General features: G+C 43.0%; 1 protein-coding gene across 2 annotated transcripts in view; it reads right to left on the reverse strand.

Moving 5' to 3' along the window:
- Nucleotides 1–16,657, reverse strand: part of TFDP1 (transcription factor Dp-1) — a 61,288-nt gene extending 44,631 nt beyond the window's left edge. The window contains exons 1-2 of one of the 2 annotated variants that reach the window (XM_063459588.1): nucleotides 16,066–16,657; nucleotides 9,437–9,492 (exon numbers count right to left, since the gene is read on the reverse strand). In XM_063459588.1, the coding sequence (XP_063315658.1) occupies nucleotides 9,437–9,448 (12 nt within the window). In that variant the 5' untranslated portion in view covers nucleotides 9,449–9,492; nucleotides 16,066–16,657. Of the gene's footprint in view, nucleotides 1–9,436; nucleotides 9,493–14,332; nucleotides 14,664–16,065 lie in introns of those variants that run through there. The other variant, XM_063459594.1, reaches the window with a different exon arrangement.
- Between the last annotated feature and the right edge of the window lie 8,277 nt (nucleotides 16,658–24,934).

The raw sequence follows: 24,934 nt of genomic DNA on the forward strand, positions 1-24,934 counted from the left end.
GCATTATTTCTGTGCGTACTGTTCCTTAGTCTGTATTTAGTAAAGTAGTGATGTCAGATCCTGGCAGCCGAAGCACCAGGAGCAGACTGAAGAAGATGGCAGTATCTGCGAGAGAGGTTCAGGTAATTAAAACTCTGCTTTGCTTTAAATAAATACATTTATCTAATTTCTAAAATATAAAAACACTTTAAATATAGACTGGCAAATGACTTGACACAACTTGAAAGATAAGCACATGTGTTGACTCAGCTTGTTTAGCATGTCTTTATTTGGTTCGTGGAGAACCTCACGATAAAAGACATGCTATAGCTGGAAACAAGTGGAAAGCAGCTTTGCCGTATTCCCCATTTCTAACAGCCACTAGAGGTGCTTCTGCTGCAGTGACCAAGTGAAACTCAGTCATGTGACATGTAACTCATAGGAAAGTATTGTATTAATGCTTTCCTACATGCGCACGCTGAGGAGGAAGACCATGCCTCCTTGATGATGGTGTGAGGTATAAATATATACCTATGCAGTTTTTATGAGAGTTTATAAAAGCGATTTCAATAGAAATTATCTTATTATTTGTTATAAACACTTGCTACGCTGCCATGTATCTAAGGAGGTTTTCTTCCTCTACTGGGCCCTGTTTCTGTACTTATCATGATAGTATTGAGTATTGTGACATGTGAAATGCATTTATATTAGTCATTAAATCACTAGTAAAATTCATGTTATTCCAAAGTATTGGGACAGTTGAAATTTGCCCCGGTTTGGCAAACTGTTTTACTTTCAAAAAAAGGGTGTCTCAACATGGGTTATTGCCAAGAATGGGGGGGGGGGGGGGGGGGGGGGGGGGAGAGAGAAGAGTCACTGTTCTTAGCAACTACATCATGAATGGCTTTGGAGGGTAAATAGATAACTGGAGACATTTTACCTTTTCCTAGGTGATAACGCTGTTTCTTAAAGTTGCCACAAAAAAGCACTTTGGTTAAAGTTCAAAGAACGTGCTGTGCATTATGGTGTAAACCTGATTAACACAATGTATTTGTCAAATCAGTTTTATTAGCATGACAATGTAGATGTGATGCCATAAGATGCCATAATGCATTTGTTACATGATTGGCTTATGGGTGTTCATTCTCTGTAACAATACACAATGTATAAGAGCAGGATATCCAAATTCATGTGGCATGTTTTGGATTATGGCATACAATCTTGTTGACAGCACATTATGCAGTGCCCTCCAAGAAGTTTTACATTTGCAAACTCATTGATGAAGTTGAATGTAGCCAAAGGTTAGCTATGTAAATAGTTTGTTCCTCAATGGAATATTTTGAACAATTTTGTAATAATTTAGTTTCATCCTCTCTAGCTCCATGCTCACACTGACAGTCTAGTATCTTCAGTTTATCATGTTTTTTTGTAAATCAATACAGATTGAGCGCTTACAGCCAACAAATAGTCTGTGTTTTGGGTTTTTACTTTTGAAAGCTATGGTGCCTCTGTATAAAGTGGTAGCTTTAATTTTTTTCACTTTCATGCTCATGGGCATTATGTGTTTGATTCGCTATTGCATTGAGAAGATGATACATTATTTGATGGCACAGGGTGTATCTAGGAGTTTGTTGGCCATCATCACCCCACAGTGGTAGGATTGAGTGTTGCAGCTATATCAGTAGTTATATATTTTCCCCATCTATTAAAGACCAGTGGCAAACTGACTAGCTCTGCCAGGCATGTTGCTGTATTTCTGAGAGAAGGCATTTAGAGATTTCCAGGAGAAAACACACTGGTGGTTACATCCAATGTTGAGATAAGAATAGGGTACATATCTATATGTATTCACATAAGGTATATGTGAACACCATTGAGGTTTTATTATGAGTTAAGCGTGTAATTGTATTTATTTTTTTTAACACTGGTGGTGTAGGGGTTTTACACATGTATATATATTTTCTATCGATTTATATCCTCAGAGTTCGCAGGTAAATGCATAATGACATTGGTTCCAATATAACTTTGTTAAAGAAGTCCTATAGTGCCAGGAAAACAAACTTGTTTTCCTGGCACTAAATGGGTTAAAACCCCTTCAGCCACTTACCTTAATCCAGCGCCGGTGACCTCTCCTCCCCCTGCTGACGTCAGCTCCAAATGCGCATGCTGGGCAAGAGCCATGTGCGCATTCAAACCAACCATAGGAAAGCATTGCTCCTATGGATGTCCAGCGTCATCTCATTTTCACACTGAGAATCGCGGAAGTAGCCTCACGTAGACAGCCACTAGAGGCTGGATTAACCCTCAATGTAAACATAGCAGTTACTCTGAAATTGTTATGTTTTCAGCAGCAGGGTTAATAGGGGGGGGGGGGGGGGGGGGGGGGGGGGCTGGCACCCAGAGCACTTCATTGAGCTGAAGTGGTCTGGGTGCCTATAGTGGTCCTTTAAGTATAGCCAACAAAATTCCTCCCCTATTAGCAAAATAACTCAGATATAGTTCTCATCAAAATCCCCCCTCTCTTGCCCTCCTTGAAAAGCCAGACATCAGAATGTATGATCTCAGACAATCACAATGCTTTCCCATAAGTATACATTGGATTGTCTGAGATCCACAATTGTGATGATCTCAGCCAACCACCACCCTATCCAATCAGCATCTTCTCATAGAGATACATTTAATCAATGCATCTCTCTGTAAAGAGTTCCCTGTGCAGCACCTACCCAGGAAGCACCTCTAGTGGCCCTCTGAGGCTTTAGGCAGTTATGTAATTTTCTCTGAAAAGGAAGTGTTTAAACTTGCAGGGACCAGCTATAGACACCAGAACACCTACAATAAGCTGTAGTTGTTGTGGCAATTTAAGTGTCCCTTTAAGTCATGCATTTATAATAAATAATTTTGGTTCAAGGAACTATCCTTTTTCACTCCCTTTTGCCATTTAATTTTAAACAAAGTGATGGAGGGAAAATACCGTATATACTCGAGTATAAGCCGACCTGAATATAAGCCGATGCCCCTAATTTTACCCCAAAAAACTGGGAAAACTTATTGACTCGAGTATAAGACTAGGGTGGGAAATGCAGCAGCTACTGGTAAATTCCTAAATAAAATTTGATCCTAAAAAAATTATATTAATTGAATATTTATTTACAGTGTGCGTATATAATGAATGCAGTGTGCGTAAGAGAGTGCAGAGTGCAGTGTGTGTGTATGAGTGCAGTGTGTGTGTATGAGTGCAGTGTGTGTGTATGAGTGCAGTGTGTGTGTATGAGTGCAGTGTGTGTGTATGAGTGCAGTGTGTGTGTATGAGTGCAGTGTGTGTGTGTGTGTGTGTGTGTGTATGAGTGCAGTGTGTGTGTGTGTGTGTGTATGAGTGCAGTGTGTGTGTGTGTGTGTGTGTGTGTATGAGTGCAGTGTGTGTGTGTGTGTGTGTATGAGTGCAGTGTGTGTGTGTGTGTGTGTGTATGAGTGCAGTGTGTGTGTGTGTGTGTGTGTGTGTGTATGAGTGCAGTGTGTGTGTGTGTGTGTGTGTGTGTATGAGTGCAGTGTGTGTGTGTGTGTGTGTGTGTGTATGAGTGCAGTGTGTGTGTGTGTGTGTGTGTGTGTGTATGAGTGCAGTGTGTGTGTGTGTGTGTGTGTGTGTATGAGTGCAGTGTGTGTGTGTGTGTGTGTGTGTGTATGAGTGCAGTGTGTGTGTGTGTGTGTGTGTGTGTATGAGTGCAGTGTGTGTGTGTGTGTGTGTGTGTGTATGAGTGCAGTGTGTGTGTGTGTGTGTGTGTGTGTATGAGTGCAGTGTGTGTGTGTGTATGAGTGTGTGTGTGTGTGTGTGTGTGTGTGTATGAGTGCAGTGTGTGTGTGTGTGTATGAGTGCAGTGTGTGTGTGTGTGTGTATGAGTGCAGTGTGTGTGTGTGTATGAGTGCAGTGTGTGTGTGTGTGTATGAGTGCAGTGTGTGTGTATGAGTGCAGTGTGTGTATGAGTGCAGTGTGTGTATGAGTGCAGTGTGTGTATGAGTGCAGTGTGTGTATGAGTGCAGTGTGTGTATGAATGCAGTGTGTGTGTGTGTGTGTATGAGTGCAGTGTGTGTGTGTGTGTGTATGAGTGCAGTGTGTGTGTGTGTGTATGAGTGCAGTGTGTGTGTGTATGAGTGCAGTGTGTGTGTGTATGAGTGCAGTGTGTGTGTGTATGAGTGCAGTGTGTGTGTATGAGTGCAGTGTGTGTATGAGTGCAGTGTGTGTATGAGTGCAGTGTGTGTGTATGAGTGCAGTGTGTGTGTGTATGAGTGCAGTGTGTGTGTGTGTGTATGAGTGCAGTGTGTGTGTGTGTGTATGAGTGCAGTGTGTGTGTGTGTGTATGAGTGCAGTGTGTGTGTGTGTGTGTGTATGAGTGCAGTGTGTGTGTGTGTGTGTGTGTGTGTGTGTGTGTGTGTGTGTGTATGTGTATGAGTGCAGTGTGTGTGTGTGTGTGTGTGTATGTGTATGAGTGCAGTGTGTGTGTGTGTGTGTATGTGTATGAGTGCAGTGTGTGTGTGTGTATGAGTGCAGTGTGTGTGTGTGTATGAGTGCAGTGTGTGTGTGTGTGTATGAGTGCAGTGTGTGTGTGTGTGTATGAGTGCAGTGTGTGTGTGTGTATGAGTGCAGTGTGTGTGTGTGTATGAGTGCAGTGTGTGTGTATGAGTGCAGTGTGTGTGTGTGTATGAGTGCAGTGTGTGTGTGTGTGTATGAGTGCAGTGTGTGTGTGTGTATGAGTGCAGTGTGTGTGTGTATGTATGAGTGCAGTGTGTGTGTGTGTGTATGAGTGCAGTGTGTGTGTGTGTATGAGTGCAGTGTGTGTGTGTGTATGAGTGCAGTGTGTGTGTGTGTATGAGTGCAGTGTGCGTGTGTGTGTATGAGTGCAGTGTGCGTGTGTGTGTATGAGTGCAGTGTGCGTGTGTGTATGAGTGCAGTGTGCGTGTGTGTATGAGTGCAGTGTGCGTGTGCGTGTATGAGTGCAGTGTGCGCGTGCGCGTGTGCAGTGTGTGCGTGTGCGCGAGTGCAGTGTGTGCGCGAGTGCAGTGTGTGCGCGAGTGCAGCGTGTGCGTGTGCAGTGTGTGCGTGTGTATGAGTGCAGTGTGTGTGTATGAGTGCAGTGTGTGTGTATGAGTGCAGTGTGTGTATGAGTGCAGTGTGTGTATGAGTGCAGTGTGTGTGTGTGTGTATGAGTGCAGTGTGTGTGTGTGTGTGTGTGTATGAGTGCAGTGTGTGTGTGTGTGTGTGTATGAGTGCAGTGTGTGTGTGTGTGTGTGTATGAGTGCAGTGTGTGTGTGTGTGTGTGTATGAGTGCAGTGTGTGTGTGTATGAGTGCAGTGTGTGTGTGTGTGTGTGTATGAGTGCAGTGTGTGTGTGTGTGTGTGTATGAGTGCAGTGTGTGTATGAGTGCAGTGTGTGTATGAGTGCAGTGTGTGTGTGTGTGTGTATGAGTGCAGTGTGTGTGTATGAGTGCAGTGTGTGTGTATGTGTGTATGAGTGCAGTGTGTGTGTATGTGTGTATGAGTGCAGTGTGTGTGTATGTGTGTATGAGTGCAGTGTGTGTGTATGAGTGCAGTGTGTGTGTATGAGTGCAGTGTGTGTGTATGAGTGCAGTGTGTGTGTATGAGTGCAGTGTGTGTGTATGAGTGCAGTGTGTGTATGAGTGCAGTGTGTGTGTATGAGTGCAGTGTGTGTATGAGTGCAGTGTGTGTGTGTGTGTGTGTATGAGTGCAGTGTGTGTGTGTGTGTGTGTATGAGTGCAGTGTGTGTGTGTGTGTGTGTATGAGTGCAGTGTGTGTGTGTGTGTGTGTGTGTGTGTGTGTGTGTGTGTGTATGTATGTGTATGAGTGCAGTGTGTGTGTGTGTGTATGAGTGCAGTGTGTGTGTGTGTGTATGAGTGCAGTGTGTGTGTGTGTGTATGAGTGCAGTGTGTGTGTGTGTGTATGAGTGCAGTGTGTGTGTGTGTATGAGTGCAGTGTGTGTGTGTGTATGAGTGCAGTGTGTGTGTGTGTATGAGTGCAGTGTGTGTGTGTGTATGAGTGCAGTGTGTGTGTGTGTATGAGTGCAGTGTGTGTGTGTGTATGAGTGCAGTGTGTGTGTGTATGAGTGCAGTGTGTGTGTGTGTGTATGAGTGCAGTGTGTGTGTGTGTGTGTATGAGTGCAGTGTGTGTGTGTGTGTGTATGAGTGCAGTGTGTGTGTGTGTGTGTATGAGTGCAGTGTGTGTGTGTGTGTGTATGAGTGCAGTGTGTGTGTGTGTATGAGTGCAGTGTGTGTGTGTGTATGAGTGCAGTGTGTGTGTGTGTATGAGTGCAGTGTGTGTGTGTGTATGAGTGCAGTGTGTGTGTGTGTATGAGTGCAGTGTGTGTGTGTGTGTATGAGTGCAGTGTGTGTGTGTGTATGAGTGCAGTGTGTGTGTGTGTATGAGTGCAGTGTGTGTGTGTGTATGAGTGCAGTGTGCGTGTGCGTGTATGAGTGCAGTGTGCGCGTGCGCGTGTGCAGTGTGTGCGTGTGCGCGAGTGCAGTGTGTGCGCGAGTGCAGCGTGTGCGCGAGTGCAGCGTGTGCGTGTGCATGAGTGCAGCGTGTGCGTGTGCATGAGTGCAGCGTGTGCGTGTGCATGAGTGCAGCGTGTGCGTGTGCATGAGTGCAGCGTGTGCGTGTGCATGAGTGCAGTGTGTGCGTGTGCATGAGTGCAGTGTGTGCGTGTGCATGAGTGCAGTGTGTGCGTGTGCATGAGTGCAGTGTGTGCGTGTGCATGAGTGCAGTGTGTGCGTGTGCATGAGTGCAATGTGTGCGTGTGCATGAGTGCAGTGTGTGCGTGTGCATGAGTGCAGTGTGTGCGTGTGCATGAGTGCAGTGTGTGCGTGTGCATGAGTGCAGTGTGTGCGTGTGCATGAGTGCAGTGTGTGCGTGTGCATGAGTGCAGTGTGTGCGTGTGCATGAGTGCAGTGTGTGCGTGTGCATGAGTGCAGTGTGTGCGTGCGTGTATGAATGCAGTGTGTGTATGAATGCAGAGTCTTGGTGGGGGGTTATTTTTTAATTATTTTAATATTGTTTTTTGTTTCATTAATATTTTTTGTATTATTATTTTTTATTTTAGATTATTTTATTATTATTATTAATATATATTAATTTTTTCGTCCCCCCTGTCTGCTTCCTAGTTGGCCAGGGAGGGGGGCTCTCACTCCCTGGTGGTCCAGTGGCATTGGTAGTTCAGTGGGGGGGAGAGGGGGGCTGTCAGGGAGCACTTACCTCTCCTGCAGCTCCTGTCAGCTCCCTTCTCCTCCGCGCCGGTCCGGTCAGCTCACAGTGTAAGTCTCGCGAGAGCCGCACTATGACCCCACGGCTCTCGCAAGACTTACACTGGGAGCTGACAGAGGTGCTGAACGGACCGGCGCAGAGGAGAAGGGAGCTGACAGGAGCGGTAAGCGCTCGCTGCCAGCCCCCTGTCTGTATCATGGCAATGTAAATTGCCATAATACAGACAGTGACTCGAGTATAAGACGAGTTGGGGTTTTTCAGCACAAAAAATGTGCTGAAAAACTCGTCTTATACTCAAGTACATACGGTACGGTATGTTATGGTCAAAAACAATACAGATTCACATGGCACCTAAGAAATGCAATTATTAATCTCTCCAGCAGCAGATAACTTCAAAACTTCCCTTACAGAATGCATACTGACTTACAGCATCAGAAGGAATCAATTTAGCATCACATCCTCTTAGTGTAGTCATTGGCGAGTTTTGTATTTGTATGTTGTGTAAGAGAATATGTATAGTTGCGGCATAAAATTCAGCCTTGTGTAAGCTCCTAATGACTGAAGTATTACAAACATGACTTGACTCTTTTCTAATCTATACATTGTGCCAAACCAGTACATTAAATCTGAAGTTTTTACTTTGAGGGTTTCAGCACAAACCAATAGTTAGCTAAAAGTTGATGTGTGTGTTTTTTGTTTAAATCTGAATGGATTTTATTTTACAGTTTACACTGGCATAGCTAAGCATACTATGTAAACTAAATTAAAGCCACGGAGTCATGGAAATCATGGGGTGCCATAAGTGCATAGAGCAGGGCTACCAACAGGTAGGTCCCCAGATGTTGTAGAACTACAACTCCCATGATGCTTTATCATTCTAAAGAAAGCATCATGGGAGTTGTAGTCCCACAACAGCTGGAAATCTACCTGTTGGGCAGCTCTGGCATAGAGAAATTCAGATGAAACACCTGGAATCACAAATTTTTGCATGGCATTTCTTCACATATGGTCAAACAAACAAATCTCATGTTGCAATGTCACATGGACACAGAAGTGCTGTGGAGTAGAGTTTTGTACTTGTTACTCTTGCTCTACTCACCTTAGTAAACACTTTAACAGCGATTACAAGAAATGAGTAAATATGTCACTTTGACAAAAAATGTGTCCATTCTAGTTTAATTCGTATTCCTAGAATTTTGTGCATCCTTTATCTCTTTTGCAGGCTGAAGACTACAAATAGGCCATCTTAGCCGGTTTTCTTCCAGCCCAAGCGACAGCATCCCAAAACCCAACTGTGCACGTTGCTACCTATCTGAAAGTGACGTGTTATGTACACATTTTGCAGACAGTTTTGTTTAAACCAGAAAACCACTTCAAAATGGGTTTTTCAAGTTTATGTAAAGCAGGGGTAGTCAACCTTTTAATACCTACCGGACACTTTTGTGTCTTTGTTGATGGTAAAACGTCCTTACCGCCCACCAGTGCCGCAGTAACTAATTTTTAGAAAGGAGGGTTTTTTATAAAAAAAAAAAAAAAAAAAAAAAAGTACTTAAATGTATCTATTTTTTTTTCTATGTGTGTCTGTGAGGTGCTGCGCGCGTATGTGTGTGTGGGCAGTGTGTGACAGGTGGTGCTGTTTGTGGGTGAGAGGTGCAGTGTGTGGTCGCTCTATCTTAATGTCTCCCCCTCCCTTCTTCTTACCTTTTGCCAGGGTATATATAATGCTGCAAGCCCTGGTGGTCCAGTGGTGGCACGTTCGCTTTAGCCTGCAGCTACTCTGGCTGCAGGCTGGCTCTCCTGTGAGCACATCACTGTATCGGTGCGTTGCCATGGTAACGTGCGACAATGCTTTGACCAGTCTGCTCGCTGGAGGAACACAGAGCCTCCCATGCCCTTCCCTCCCTCTGCTGGAAACAAGTGCCAGCGGGCTGATTAGGGAGTTCTTTGATCTCCTCACCAGCCAGAGAGGGCATACAGCAAGGATGGCTCTGCATGAGCCGGCAGAGGAGATTAAAGGATCTCCCCTGTCAGCCTTGGCCCACATTTTCTGCAGAACCCACCACCGCCCACCTGAAATCCCAAACCGCCCACTAGTGGGCGGTAGGGACCAGGTTGACTACCCCGGATGTAAAGCATAAACTTATTTCAAAAAGTATGCATTCAATAATTTGTGTTCTATAAATATACTTACATCTTTTGCCATGTTACCAGAGATTTTGACTGACGTTCGGCCCCCCAAATGATAACCTATAAGAATGAGGGCGGAAAAAGTGTTAATATGAAGCAAATCTAGACATTTTGTATTTATGAAGTGTCTACAAAGACTGCAATTCTGTACAGGTGGGAGAAAATAGGCAATTAAAGATGTGTACAAAACCAGTGGGTCCTCCCATAACTGAAATCACACCCAATGCTGATCACTAAATCAAACAATAAAAACATGAGTAAAAAAATAAAAATGGAAACAGCAAGGTCTTCTAGAATTACTCTGTCGTGACTTTTCACCACCCACTTTTAAAGTCAGCATTAGACAATGCCTTACAAATTATTCTGCATTTAAATATTTGAAAAATGGGTACTTGCAACTGAATGTTTGCAAACTAACAGGTTTTCATCAACCAGGAAACACTACAAAGTTAAAGGACCACTATAGGCACCCAGACCACTTCAGCTTAAAGGACCACTATAGGCACCCAGACCACTTCAGCTTAAAGGACCACTATAGGCACCCAGACCACTTCAGCTTTAAGGACCACTATAGGCACCCAGACCACTTCAGCTTTAAGGACCACTATAGGCACCCAGACCACTTCAGCTTTAAGGACCACTATAGGCACCCAGACCACTTCAGCTTTAAGGACCACTATAGGCACCCAGACCACTTCAGCTTAATGGATCACTATAGGCACCCAGACCACTTCAGCTTAATGAAGTGGTCTGGGTGCCAGGTCCCTCTATGATTAACCCTGCCTGCTGTAAACATAGCAGTTTCAGAGAAACTGCTATGTTTACAAATGGGTTAATCCAGCCTCTAGTGGCTGTCTCATTGACAGCCGCTAAAGGCGCTTCCGCACTTCTCACTGTGATTTTCACCGTGAGAAGACGCTGCCGTCCATAGGAAAGCATTGAGAATGCTTTCATATGAGACTGGCTGAATGCGCGCGCGGCTCTTGCCGCGCATGCGCATTCAGCCGATGACGACAGAAGGAGATTCCCCAGCGCTGGGAAAAGGTAAGATTTTAACCCCTTCCTCACCTGGCAGAGGGGGGACCTTAGGGTGAGGGCACTATAGTGCCAGGAAAACGAGTATGTTTCCCTAGCACTATAGTGGTCCTTTAATGAAGTGGTCTGGGTGGGAGGTCCATCTAGGATTAACCCTTTCTGCTGTAAACATAGCAGTTTCAAAGAAACTGCTATGTTTACACTAGGGTTAATCCAGCCTCTAGTGGCTGTCTCATTGACAGCCGCTAGAGGCGCTTCCGCGCTTTTCACTGTGATTTTCACAGTGAGAAGACGCCAGTGTCCATAGGAAAGCATTGAGAATGCTTTCCTGTGGACTGGCTGAATGCACGCGCAGCTCCTGCCGCGCATGTGCATTCAGCCGATGACAGGGAAAGGAGGAGGAGAGTCCCCAACGCCTAAGGAGCCCGGCGCTGGAAAAAAGGTAAGGGATTAACCCTTTCCTCACCCTAGAGCCAGGCGGGAGTGGGGCCATGAGGGTGAGGGGGACCCAAGGACCCTATAGAGCCAGGAAAATGAATGTTTTCCTGGCACTATAGTGGTCCTTTAAAGAGCGACATAACACAGGCAAATACAATTTGAATAAATAGAAAACTATATGCACAGACCAGTACACAGTCACAGTCCACTTAGTGAATACAAAAGAGCTTGTTGACACCAGTGATAAACTCCAAAGTGCCTTTATGATGAGTTTATTGATTTTGGTTTTTTTTTTAATATAGAGAAAACTAGTCATTATACAACAAATATTTTATTAATACACCATATAACAGCACAAATAAAGTGCATTGTTTGAATTTATGAATATCACTACATATGACAAAAGCATCAGGACAAAACATTGGGAGCTGTGGTCATTATACAGAAAGTATGTAAAATAAAACAGTGGTCCAGACACTCAAGGCAATCGCCAAAATAGCAGCTTTATTGGAGCAAATACAGCAACATTTTCAGCTGTGTCGAAACCTTGCTGTATTTGCACATCTAGCATTAAACCCACACAGTTGAGCGTTTTCTGCATTAACTTATTTTTTTGCCAAATGTTTGTCATTTAATTTTGGACAAGTCTCACTAAAATAATGAGCCTCACCCACAGCCCATCTAAAGTAAGGTAGTCAATGCCAATATTACTCTTCTGTTATTTGCACATATCTGCCCAACTTTAATCAGCCAAAACATGCTAAAAGTGCTATCTTTCTCAACAACAAGCACTATTAACGTACCACTACCACTCAAGGTTGGTTGTGAAAGTTTAGTTTCTGCATTATACATGCAGATAAAGAGCGGTTATGCTGTAGGTAAAAGAACGCCATGTTTTGTTTTTGTCAAACTGCTCAAAGACTGTGGGGGGTAGGATTGACAGTATTTTAAGAACTGCAGTAAGTTATAGTAGTTATAGTGCTTAGAGTTTTATTACCTATAAAGTTATTTAAAAGAAAAGCCAAACCAAATTAAACATACATCCTTATTCCCATACTCTCCAACACATTGGAAAAATAAGTACACACCTAATTATCAAACACTACTTTAAAGGGACACTATAGTCACCTGAACAACTTTAGCTTAATGAAGCAGTTTTGGTGTATAGAACATGCCCCTGCAGCCTCACTGCTCAATCCTCTGCCATTTAGGAGTTAAATCCCTTTGTTTATGAACCCTAGTCACACCTCCCTGCTTGTGACTTGCACAGCCTTCCATAAACACTTCCTGTAAAGAGAGCCCTATTTAGGCTTTCTTTATTGCAAGTTCTGTTTAATTAAGATTGACTTATCCCCTGCTATGTTAATAGCTTGATAGACCCTGCAAGGGCCTCCTGTATGTGATTAAAGTTCAATTTAGAGATTGAGATACAATTATTTAAGGTAAATTACATCTGTTTGAAAGTGAAAGTTTATTTTTCATGCAGGCTCTGTCAATCATAGTCAGGGGAGGTGTGGCTAGGGCTGCATAAACAGAATCAAAGTGATTTAACTCCTAAATGACAGAATTAAGCAGTGAAATTGCAGGGGAATGATCTATACACAAAAACTGCTTTATTTAGCTAAAGTAATTTAGGTGACTATAGTGTTCCTTTAAAGCAGTTCTGACACTTTTTGGTGGTCTTTACATATTTATCAAAGATCCCAGATGCAGCCATCACCATTTTGAGTGCAGTGCTCAGAGGGTGCAGATTAGTGATACTTGCCTGAAATGGTTCTACCACCTTTTTTTCTTCAGCTAATACCACTATCTATAGATGGTCCCGCAAGACCACAGGAGTCTCCATAGTAGACTTGCAGACATGTTTATGGGAACTAGAAAACAGTGCAACCTCTAACTTTTGTCAAACTGAGCTTTTATATTTTATTGTCAATGAAATTCCAACACGAGCACTTCAGAAAGATTTGAACTACATACAAATAAGGTTTGGTGACAGGCATTTTAACACGCTTACAAAACCAAATGATGCTAATTTAATTTCATTTAATTTGCATTTGACATAAGAAAATTAACTGAAGAGACTGTAGCTGAAAATGCTTGAGCAAAAACGAATACGTTTTTTTAATAAATAACATAAAAGAAAAAAAACGCCAAGCTGGAAGTGGCCCTCATTCCCAATGAATTATGTATATCAGTGGTTTCAAGCTTGTTTTTTTTTTCTGGTCTGTGCTGCTTGATCTTATCCTATACAGTCATGTGAATCAGCATATATGATGTTGTTCTACCCCAGGAATAGTATCCAGTTATTTAAAGAAAAACATCAAAAACCATGCTAAAAATGTATATATCTGTACTTATATATTTAATAGTAGTTTGGCAAAAATTTAATCTACAGAGTTACTAGAAACACTGCATACGAAATACTAACCAACATACCCATATTTAAAATGTGAGATGTGTGGTTTACAAGCAGATGAAGCATGTTTGGTTAACACTGTTCACTGCTTGCAGGGTGTTACAGTTGTCTTGTCAGAATTGTGCACAGAAAATTAATGCAGTGTGGATAAAAATGGCTCTAAAAGGGAAGTTGTGATATGGAATAAAGACAAAACAGGTGCAATGTATAAAAGGCATATTGGTAAAGGTAAAAACTGAAAGTAAGCTAGACTAAGTGTAAATATAAAGATACAGTAGATTATAAAGAAAAAAAAAACATTTAAGGAGTAGTTAAGGGCTTATGTTTAACAAAAAATGGGTTCTTCCAAGTCGCTCGCCTGCCGGAGAAACTCTTCAGCGCCTGCATCTTGTATCCCAGCCCATAACCAGCGTACTGGACTGTTTCTTCTTGATATCCCCTAGCTACCTATAAATAAAAGCCGTTAGGTTTCCTTTGGAAATCCTGTATTGATATAAAGTGTTGTCTATATTCTGTTGACAATCAAAAAAAAAAACTTGTATAATCTTTGAATTAAGATATTAAGCGTTAATTGCAGATGATACAAAAATACAGGTAAATATTAAATTATGTATGCAAGAGGTGTATGCAATAGACTGTGATGACAACCTGCATTGTTTCTTAGAAAAAAAAAAAAACGTTTAGAACAAGATTGGTGACATTAATAAGCATTAATGGAAAGACATTTTAACTTTCAGCTCCCATTCCTGGGCCCCAAAGCCTCCTGTTCAGCAGGTCTGTGCAGCCAAAGAGAACTTAAGATCTAAGCTATGGGAAGCTGTTGTGGCCTTCCTTGCAAGTAGCACGTCTCTTCCAAAGAAAACCTCAACTGCAGATTATAAAGTTTATTACTCAGAGAATAATAATCCCATAAGGGCAAGTGTGACATAGGGAGCATAAAACCCCTGCAAAGTAAATATTTGTTGTAACCATCTAAATGTTGTTAAAGTTAAAAGCACCAGACACACTTACAACCCTGGCTCTAGTACACGATTTATGCCGCAGCCAGGGTCACTCCAGGACGGGGGGGGGGGGGATTGTGTTTGTGGTCAGCTTCCCTCCCATCCACCTCCAAAATAAGCCGAGGGCACAGAGCACACAACAACCCCGACACGAAGGATCATGCATGCACCGAGAAGGGAGGGAGGATGGAGTCTAATGGAAAAACACAACGCACATGTGCAGCAGACAAGCACACAGGCTGCAAGAAAAACGAGGATTGATGGTGGGGGTCCTGTATTCTCTCCCTGGGTTCCTACAAAGAAAAAAAAAATGCCCCGTGTCCCATTCTTTCGAAGGGCCACGGGTCCCACCTCCCCAGCCAAGCCTAGATTACCAGGCAGAGGAAGAGGAGGTCTAAACTGAACGCCAACAGGAAACCTACAACTAGGACATCATCACAATAAAATGGGCTTTGAAGTGTGGTAGCCAAGTATTATCCCATCCGTAAAATACACCAGTATACTGCATGGGGCAGTACTTAAACATGCATTACTGTTACAATGTATTTCTAACTCATGGGGCAAGACTTGCCTCATAAAGATTCGTCAGTGAACCATACTTATCTATTAACCACATTTGTCCCAGAAACGAACCCTGTAAACCGCCCTTTAATCTAGATTTTTAAGCACTGCCAGCCAGATAAAAAAGCTCACATGCTGGGGGTGGAACTGTAACCTATTGAACAGATGGCTGTGCTGCCCACCTAGGCTGAGTGCTAATACCCGAGCAGCAGGTAGCCTGCAATGCCCCAGCTCGGGGCTGGCACGATCCTCCTACGGTAGGGCATTATAGTCGGAGCAGGCAGCCATTTTAGCGCCCAAAAAAGATGCCACGACCTCAAGTGACACCATGCAGTGACAACCTAGACACGTCGAGCTGCATGTCTGGGCTCAGGCCTTTATAAGGAGGCCATGTCACCGACACACACCTAACCCCAAAGGTGGAGACATCAGGAGAACAGCCAAGGGCCCTGTGAGGCATGGTGTGCAGGTAACTAACACTGGGATTTAAATCTAAAAACGAAAACACCAACACAAAGAATGCATACAGGCCTCAAGGCAGATGAGTATAAGGGCCCAAAAATGCAATTTACTGGTGGGAGGGTATGAAGAGCTTCAGCTGGATATAGGCAATAGTATTAAGGACCCAGGGGGTAGTTTGTCAGCTGGGAAGGTCTCAGTAGAGCAGTTTATATGGAGGGTGGTATGAAGGGCCCCAGCGTGGCAGGTTATAGGAGAGCATGCAGTATGGTGGGCCCCAATATTATATGCAGGTTATAGAGAAGGATAGAGTGTAGGGTCCTAGCAGAGCAGCTTACAAAAGGGACAGAATAAAGTACCCCAGTGGGGCAGTTTGTCAAAGGGAAGATGGTATGACGTGTGGCAATTTATGAAGGGGTAGTATGACGGCCACAGTGGGGCAATTAGTAGAGGGAGGATTAATGGTATGTGGGCTCCGGTGGGGCAATTTGTAGAGGGAAGATGGTAGGTATGAAGGCCCCTGTGGGGCAGTTTGTAGGAGGAGGGGGGTGGTATGAGGGCCCCAGTAGGGCAGTTTGTAGGAGGAGGGGTGGTATGAGGGCCACAGTGGGGCAGTTTGTAGGAGGAGGGGGGATGGTATGAAGGCCCAGGCGGGCCAGTCACGGTAAGCCAACTCCAGCACAGCATGCTCCCCACATTGCACAGCCCGCTTTCCATACGAACCTGTCGAGCAGCAGTCAGGGCAGGAAGGCGGTCTCCAGGCCCGAGCTCACATCCGATGTGCGGCAGCTCCGTGTCTGACCCCCCCAGCCGGTACAGGGGGCGGTGAGTAATAGGAGTGGGAGGACCGACAGGTGCAGGTGGTCTCACCGGAGAGAGCAGGGGCTGCAGGCCCGGCCTAGGCTGCTCTGTGTGAGCCGGCAACTGGCGGAGTGTAGAGCGAGGAGCGGTGGGAGTCACGGCGCTGGCAGAGCTAGGCCCCGGGGCTGCATGTCTCTGCCCGGTTACCGGGGTGGGGGAAGGGGGCGCACACACAGAGCCTCGCGCCAGTCAGCCACTGTAGCCTCGCGCCCCTCCACGCGATGTCCGCGTTCACTGCAAGGGGAAGGCGCGCGAGGCTGCAGCTTCTCCTTCCTGTTTACACTCAGAGGACCCGGGAGCTGAGCCGGCACCTCACTTCATTAGACCCCTGCCGGCTGCAGCCTTATTCCCCGCCAAGCCCCCTGCTCATGTCCCTCAGCTCGCTGTATCCTCCCAGCTCGTCACCTCAAACAAAAAACCGAGCTTGGCGGCGTCTGGCCGATACGCGCTACGATTGGTTCCTGCGCGTCTGACGTAAGCCGACGAAACCACGCCTCGCGCCGGCTCCGGTGCACTTTTTTTCACCTTCTGTTTGGCTGATAGATGTCGGCTCGGAGCAGCGTCACCAGCGCGTCTCGTCCATCTGGCAGCCGATTGGTCAGCACCAGTGTCAGTGAGAAGGAAGGGGCGTGTCTAGGGTGACTCGTGCACGCCGCGCTGACGTCATTAACTGCCTTTTTTTTATTTACCTGGCTGAGAGTGCCAACCCCACAGAGCTGGCAGAGCTGGCCTGGGGCATGCTGTGTTATAGGATCACCTACACTGATAACATTGTGTGTGGTGCAGGAACTCAGATATTTATATATTTTTAAAAGTGCAGTGAAAGAATGAACAGGTATTTCTTCACATTTTAAAGTTAGGAATTGTTCACCTCTTTAATAAGAATGAATTCACTGAGTTTAAAATTTCAGACCAAAGTGGAATTGGGCTATTTTAAAGGGTTCATTCTCAAAACTCCATCTGATAGCAAATTAAAATCTGCACGGCTAAATTGAGGCTAAAATGTGACATTTTAACTGGGTAATATGGAACGCACACAAGGCAGTGTTAAGAGGCGTCTTATCTAAGGAGAACTAGATTAAGAACTTGAGGTAAATGGAAAAAAAATTATACAATTTAACTCAGGTGAACACATTTGGCCCATCTCTCTCTATTGGCCATGATAAAAGATTAAAATAAAATGAAGTGATTCAATTGGAACAAACTTCCTTCAAGTTAATATTCAAAAGGAAACAAGGTCTCCTCCCTGTTGGCATCCAAACTTACACAGAATGTAGCACATTCACAAATTGCATACTTAATGGGAGGAAACGGCAAAAAAAAAAGAAAAAAACAACACACCCAGTAAAAATTAGTAATGACTTTGCAGATTAAGTCCCCCCTGATTGAACAAGTGAAGATTATGTACCTTTGACCTCAACTGTCAATATTAGGGTTTATAATGTTGCCCTCAAATTAAAATGGATCAACACACTCCAGCCTATTATAGCTTATACGAATAACACCAATGTCATCGAGTTTATAAAACACCACAATTTACTTACAAATAATCTGGATTGCAAAAACTGCCGTCCACCCCTGTGTTAGATAACTCGTCGCCAATGTTCTGATGGATATTCTTGAAAATGTATTAACACGAATTGTGTCATCATGGTTAGCCATCAGAAAGGGCTCTTTGAAAAATCACACAACTCACTGAAAAAGTGGCTCCCGATACCTCTGGCATTTGGCAACCTCTGAAAAACAAGCTACACAACTGACTTGAACATCCAAACGCACTGTAGTTGATGTATATAACCTTTATCATCTATTTTCATACTAACCCAGTTTTGCTCGGTGGCCTCGGTCATTATATTTAAGTTGATGAGTCTTGTTTTAGTCATAAAATAAAGTACCATCATGGTCGTGCCTGAGATCACAAAATATGGGTCTTTGGGATTGTGGACACAGCAACAATGCCAACTGTTGGATATATGAAAGTTGTTCCTAACAAAAGTGCTGTAACTCTCCTTTCTATTATTCAATGCGTGGTACACCTTGGTTCGACGGTGCACAATGATTCAAGACCGGTACTGAATTTGAGTCATGAACGAGGGACGTAATTTTCTCTTGCTCCGAGTTTGCGTTGTATAGTTGGTTTAGATTGTAAATTATATAACGGCCTACTTCAGAAACAATTACATCCTTTTTAGACAGTCAATTTACCACAAGTTCCCACTGAGAAATTTGATATTCTAGATTCTGCCATTTCCCCACAAGAAATATTGAACGTGACAAGCTAGACGCACAATTGCTGGGCTCTTTATCTTACCACTATATTCTGGCGCTCTCAACCCGTTTTAAAGCCCAACACTGGGGTCCTGGTGCTGCCATATACCATGGGTCGCAAGACCAGGAAACAGAAACCTGACAATCTCAGATCGGGCATGAATATGGCTGACGTGGCCTCACTTCAAGTTGACCTTACTGGCCTGGTGAGTCGATTGGGGATGCAGCGTTGGAAGAGAACAATCAGAAGCTTACCTCTTATCAACGAAATGCAGACTCTCTTTGAGCAACGTTTTAATGTGATACCACATTAAGTAGGGGCGGATGCGCACAATGTTTTTGAGATGGAAATGACAGGATTTGGCGATAGATTGAACATGAGGCTTGAAGGAGAGGTCGGATTTAAAGAGAACGCCTTGGCAGCGAGCCTACGTGGTGGAGCTGATGTTTAGCACCATTGACTTAGAGGGAGACACAGGAGTAACAACACTTGAGGGAGGAAAGACCAGAATTTCAGTTTTGGTCAAGTTTAGTTTAAGGAAGTGGGCAGCCCATCCAGTTAGAAAAAGCAGAGAGGCAGTCTGATACAGTAGTCAAGAGGGACGGGGAGAGATCAGGAGAGGACAGGTAGATTTGCGTGTCATCTGCATAGAAATGATATTGGAAGCCAAAGGAGCTAATGAGTTTACCAAGGGAGGCAGTATATAAAGGGGACTTCTCCATATTCTTTTAAAAAAAACATGGCACTCACATTCTACGGCGATCTGGGTATATCCTGCAATGGAGGAAATCTCTGTAGCCCTTTACCACATTGCTTCGAACCTACGGTTTCCAATACAAGTGGCGATCTTAAAAAGGGATTCCACCCACTCTGCTCAGGATCCGAAGAAAGCTGCTAACATCTTGGAAACCCTGCCTCCCATGAGATTCGCTGTGCCACCACAGCAGCATACGCCTGGGACCCCACAAGAGTAACCTTGTCCGTACCTCGGCAGGTTTTCACTAGGCCTGTCTTACCCCTCCTCCCCCCACCACCACTTCTCCACTCGAGTAAATGCACGGTTTAAATTAACGGAGCTCAGAGGACACTTTTCCCTTCAGCCATTCACCTTAGTCTCCCGCATTCACATTCGTCGCCATACACCAAGTGATAATCATTTGTCTGAGCTGCTGGCATAATATGTACATTTATAGTGGCTTTCTATTTTGTTCTTTCCTTCATATTGGCTTATACATGATGGTGCATAAATACAGTAGTTTATATAAGATGTATTGGTCAGGAGTAAGCGTAGCAGAATCCTATCTGCAACACTTTGTTAGGTCAAAAACAAATTAGTTTCCAATTAGGCTATTATATACATAACAAAAACCCTCAAATTACTGCCTAACCCACTATTGTACACTGACTGCTGCTGTTTGTGATGTGTATATATTGTTTTCACTCCGCATACTTGTACTTGCTTTATCTGTTCTTGCTCATTTATGCCAGTGGGATGAGCATCTAATAAAGAATAAAATAAAATGAAAAATTGAATGTTATAAATACCAAAATGGTAAAGTACCAGGTCCTGGTGGTGTACACATTAACTTATTATAAAAACTTTTCAAATATGCTCTATTTGAATAAAGTGTTTATTTATTCTGGAATGAGGGAAAGTTATACTGCATCTTTTATTAAGGCAGTATGTGCTTTATATCACAATCCAACAGCTAAAGTATTTGCTACTAGTTATGCTTGCAATACATTCTCATTCATGACTGGAACCGCACAGGGATACCCACTTTCACCACATCTTTTTGCACTTGCAATAGAACCTCTAGCTGAATTAATAAGGATAATCCCAGAAATTAAAGGCATATCTGTAAGTGAAAGAGAACACACAATTGGTCTACTTGCAAATCCTAACAAATCAATTGACCCACTATACTCTATTAATCAAGAATTCGGTGAGGCCTCATGTTATAAGCGCAACCAAAATATATCTTGGGCATTACCAATTTATATACCATTGTACTATCTGGATACTTTGAAACAAAAATTTAGCTTTGATTGGAGGGACTACTGCATTGATTATTTGGGTATGCAAAAAAGATATCCAAAATGTATGCTTTTAATCTCAATAAATCATCAACTGACCTACAAAGGGAATTAGAAAGGTGGAGTAGTTTAGAAATATCCTGGTTGGGCAGGTTAGTTTCAATACAAATTTTATATTATTTACAAGCCATCACCTTAACAATTCCATTATATTTTTTTAAGAAGGCTCAGGCAGAGTAAATGAAATTATATAGAAGAATCAAATGAGCAGAGTAACATTTTCTATATTGCAAAATTCCGAAGTGCATAGTGTTGTGGGTATTCTTGATTTCTTAAAATATTTCCATGCTACCTATGCGGTTGCAGCTTTCAAGTTTGATTCAATGTCAGAATACCCTCTAGGTCAAGCATGTCAAACTCAAAGTCTAACACGGGCCAGATAAACAAGGTTTAAGTTTATGTGGGCCACAAAAAAATAAAATAAAAGTTCAACCTAGACCAACACAAACTAAAATTACTTGAATCATTCTCATGCAAACAATATGTAATCCTGGATACATATATATAATTTACTTACAAGCTTCAATTCAAACTACTTACTATGCCCCACCAATCCTATAGGCAGCCTCCCACAACCCCTCCCACCCCCACTCTAATGCACTGGCCCCCTTCCCTCCACTCTAATTTAATACGCTGCCACCACCTCACCTCTCTAATTTAAAACACTGCCCCCCCTCCTCCCACCACTTTAATATACCGCCCCTCCCTCCCACCACTCTAATACACTGCTCTCTCCCCCCAATACACTGCCATTCCTCCTCCCTTCCCCCAGTTTAACACAATGCCCCCTCCCACTAATTTAATATGCTGCTCCCTCCCCTCATTTAATACACTGCGTCCCGCAGTTTAACACACTGTCCCCTCCCTCCCTTCCCCCAGTTTAACACACTGCCCCCTCCCTCCCTTCCCCCAGTTTAACACACTGCCCCCTCCCTCCCTTCCCCCAGTTTAACACACTGCCCCCTCCCTCCCTTCCCCCAGTTTAACACACTGCCCCCGCCTCCCCCCCATTAATACACGGCCCACTCCTCCTACCTCTCTAGTACACTGCCCCTCCTTCCCCCAAATTTAATACACTGCCCTGTCTTCCCACCACTCTAATACATTGCAGCCCTTCCCTGCCCCCAATCTAATACACTACAGAACACTACATGAAGGTTCCCCTAAGCCCCTCTTCCTCTAAAGCCGTTTTCCAGTCCAGCCCTACATGATCTTCTCTGCTCAAGCAGGCCACACACTCCTCTGGCACTGGGAGCAGCAGGGAAGAGGGAGTGGCTGGCCTGCTCTGCATGCAGCCAGCTGCCGGATATGACTCCATACGCTGTATGCACATATCCGACGTCTGGCGTTGAACATTGTTTTGTGCTCTTGTAGCCACCGATCTGCCACGGTGGGCGGGATGGCCACAGCACAAAGGGCCCCGAGGGTTTTTCAATCTTAAATTTAGATCAAAATAATTGTGAATTAGCGTTAAGTGATCAAGTAAAAACATATCTTTATGACTCAAATAGGATATATACGATTTTCCAATATTATTCTTATTTAATGCCTTAGTTTGAGTTAAAGTCAAATTTTATGCTGGCTTGGAAAAAGAATAAGGGACTCAATATGGTTTAGAAGAATGACTTAATTTTGTTCCTGCTTTAAAAGGGGTAACAGAATGTTCCAATCATTGGGAAACGCATCTTTTTGGTTTTACCCAAAATTAACCAATTATTGGAATGAAATTCATATCCTGCAGCTGTGCTAAAGTCAGATGCCATCCAGCCGACATTGAGGAAGATTCAGAGCCCATCAGCGAAGAGCACAAGGGTACTCCTTCACATCATTAGCACTACAACAGATAATAGTAGTAACGATGCTTGGAGTAACACATAAAAGACAAGGGTGTTTCCCCAACAATAGCACGTACAACAATGAAGCTTTAACAGTCACCAAATACTCACAAGAGACTAGACTAAAATTACATATTACATGTCCTTATATTGGCTGGGTTTAATGTACATGAGAGCGGAAACTTAGTCAAATACAGGCATAGGTCAGGGTAACAGAGAGACAGCAAAGATGAGAACTAGCCCATGTCAGGTAAACGGTATACCAATAGAACATATAAACTATTCAGAAAAGTGTTGGAGTGAAACTCAGGGTCAGGAATAAAGCCAAGGTCTATACCAGAAATATCACAATGTAACAAGGAACGCACTAAAGGGTACTGAGAACAGAAACCACGATAGAGCACAGTAAATGGGGCCAGAATATTTTAATTATTGTTATGTGTGACTTGATTGGTCATAATCATGCTTGTGACCCATGTTTTGGGCCGGAATCATGGGAAGAGAGCTGGTCAGCCCCTTTAGGGTCCCCGAAGGTGTAAAGATGACCTCTGCAAAGTATGTGGAGTGTCTGACTGACCACTTTCTTCCCTGGTACAGAAGGAAGAACTATGCTTTTCGTAATGAAATCATCTTCATGCATGGCAGTGCACCATCTCATGCTGCAAAGAATACCCTTGCATCAATGGCTGCTGTGGGGATAAAAGGAGAGAAAGTCATGGTGTGGCCTCCATCCTCCCCTGACCTCAATCTGATTGAGAACCTTTGGAGCATCCCCAAGCAAAAGATCTATGAGGGTGGGAGGCAGTTTACATCCAAATAGCAGCTCTGGGAGGCTCTTCTGACATCTTGCAAACAAATTCAAGCAGAAACTGTCCAAAAACTCACAAGTTCAATGGATGCAAGACTTGTGAAGCTGCTATCGAATAAGGGGTCCTATGTTAAAATGTAACGTGACCTATTAAAATGTTTAAAAAGTTAAAATGTTGTTATAAGTTTGACTGAAATAGCTTTTGATTTCAGTAAATATGCTGCAAACACCACAAATGACAATTTTCAGTTCTTTACAACCTATAAAGTGTTTTGAAACTTACTGTGCGTAATAATTTGGAAAAGTGCATTGTAAGTTTTTTATGTTTAAAAAAAAAAATACTGTTATCATTAGGAGGTCCGTTCAATAAAATGTGAATTGTACTCTTAATAGTTGATAACATGAGAATTAAGCTGACTGTGATTTACATCAATTATTTAGGTAAATTAAAAAAATATCAATTGCATAATAATTTGGAACACCTCCACACTCTTCCATTTGTTAAGTGTTTTACTTGTATACCTCAACAAGTTTAACACATTATGTTCCATCAATATGGTTGGTTCATTGGTAATTTCAATACCCAAGCACTCAATACCACATTTTTTGGATAGTTTCTTTTTAATTGCTTGTGATAGATTAAATGGGAGTGCTGCAGATTTATTTAAATTCAATTAATATCCTAAGAACAATGAGAACTCACTTATAATAACCATCAGTACGTCCAGGGATATCAGAGGGTCACTCAACGTGAGTATTACGTCGCCTGCATACATTGTAAGTTTTATTGACTCACCTGACACCTCTCCTCTTTTAAAGGAATCTTTGCCTCTTATTATACTCGCCAGTGGTTCTATTGTCATTAGATATAGTAGTGGGGAGAGTGGGCACCCCTGCCTTGTGTCATTCCTCAGCTGAAACCAATCTGAGGAAAATCCACAGTTTACAATATTTCATAGACAGAATCCTTATTTTATAGTTATTGTAAATTGTAAATTTATTGAAATTCCAAGTAAGTCAATAGATTACTTTGACATACTGAGATTATCTGAGCTTGATAATGGATAAAGCTACTGCTATCAAAATTTTACATTTTGCAGCAGCCATCACTAGCAATGGCTGTGGAAGGAAGCAACTTCTTCAGGATGTTTCAAAGCCGAGAACCCACCGGGCATATCTGTAATTTTTATTTGACTGATACAAACGGGTGAGAAATATATAGTCTCTATGATTGTATTTGAAGTTTTCACTTTCTATATTAACAAGCTGCCCGGTGTATGTTCCCTCATTGCTATAGTTCTTGGGCAATGCAATTTTGCATGTTTGTCTAGACAAGGTATGCAGAACCCAAGATACAATCTGTTGTCTTTTTTGTATAGCACAGATACATCTGGGAAAATAAAAGCTTGCGTGTCAAGGCTTTTTAGTTACAGGGGAATATATAAAAAGGTTGCACTTGATGGATTTATTAGGCTTTGTTTATTTCATCTAGATGAATGTTACATGTTATTATGTCTAAAAAAAATTTGTTTTATTTTGTTAATGGGAGAATGAATTGAACATACAAGCCAATTTTTTTTTTTTTTTTTTTAAAATGATGATATTTTGCCCATTGAAGGAACACTCTCAAACCACTGCAGTTTTATCCTCTGACAATATAAAGCATTGATGATTCAGAGAAATGGCAATAGTTGCATTTGTCAAAGAAAACTTGGCTGTCTG

The sequence above is a fragment of the Pelobates fuscus genome, chromosome 1, assembly GCF_036172605.1.
Source record: "Pelobates fuscus isolate aPelFus1 chromosome 1, aPelFus1.pri, whole genome shotgun sequence".
In the NCBI taxonomy this organism is placed as follows: domain Eukaryota; kingdom Metazoa; phylum Chordata; class Amphibia; order Anura; family Pelobatidae; genus Pelobates; species Pelobates fuscus.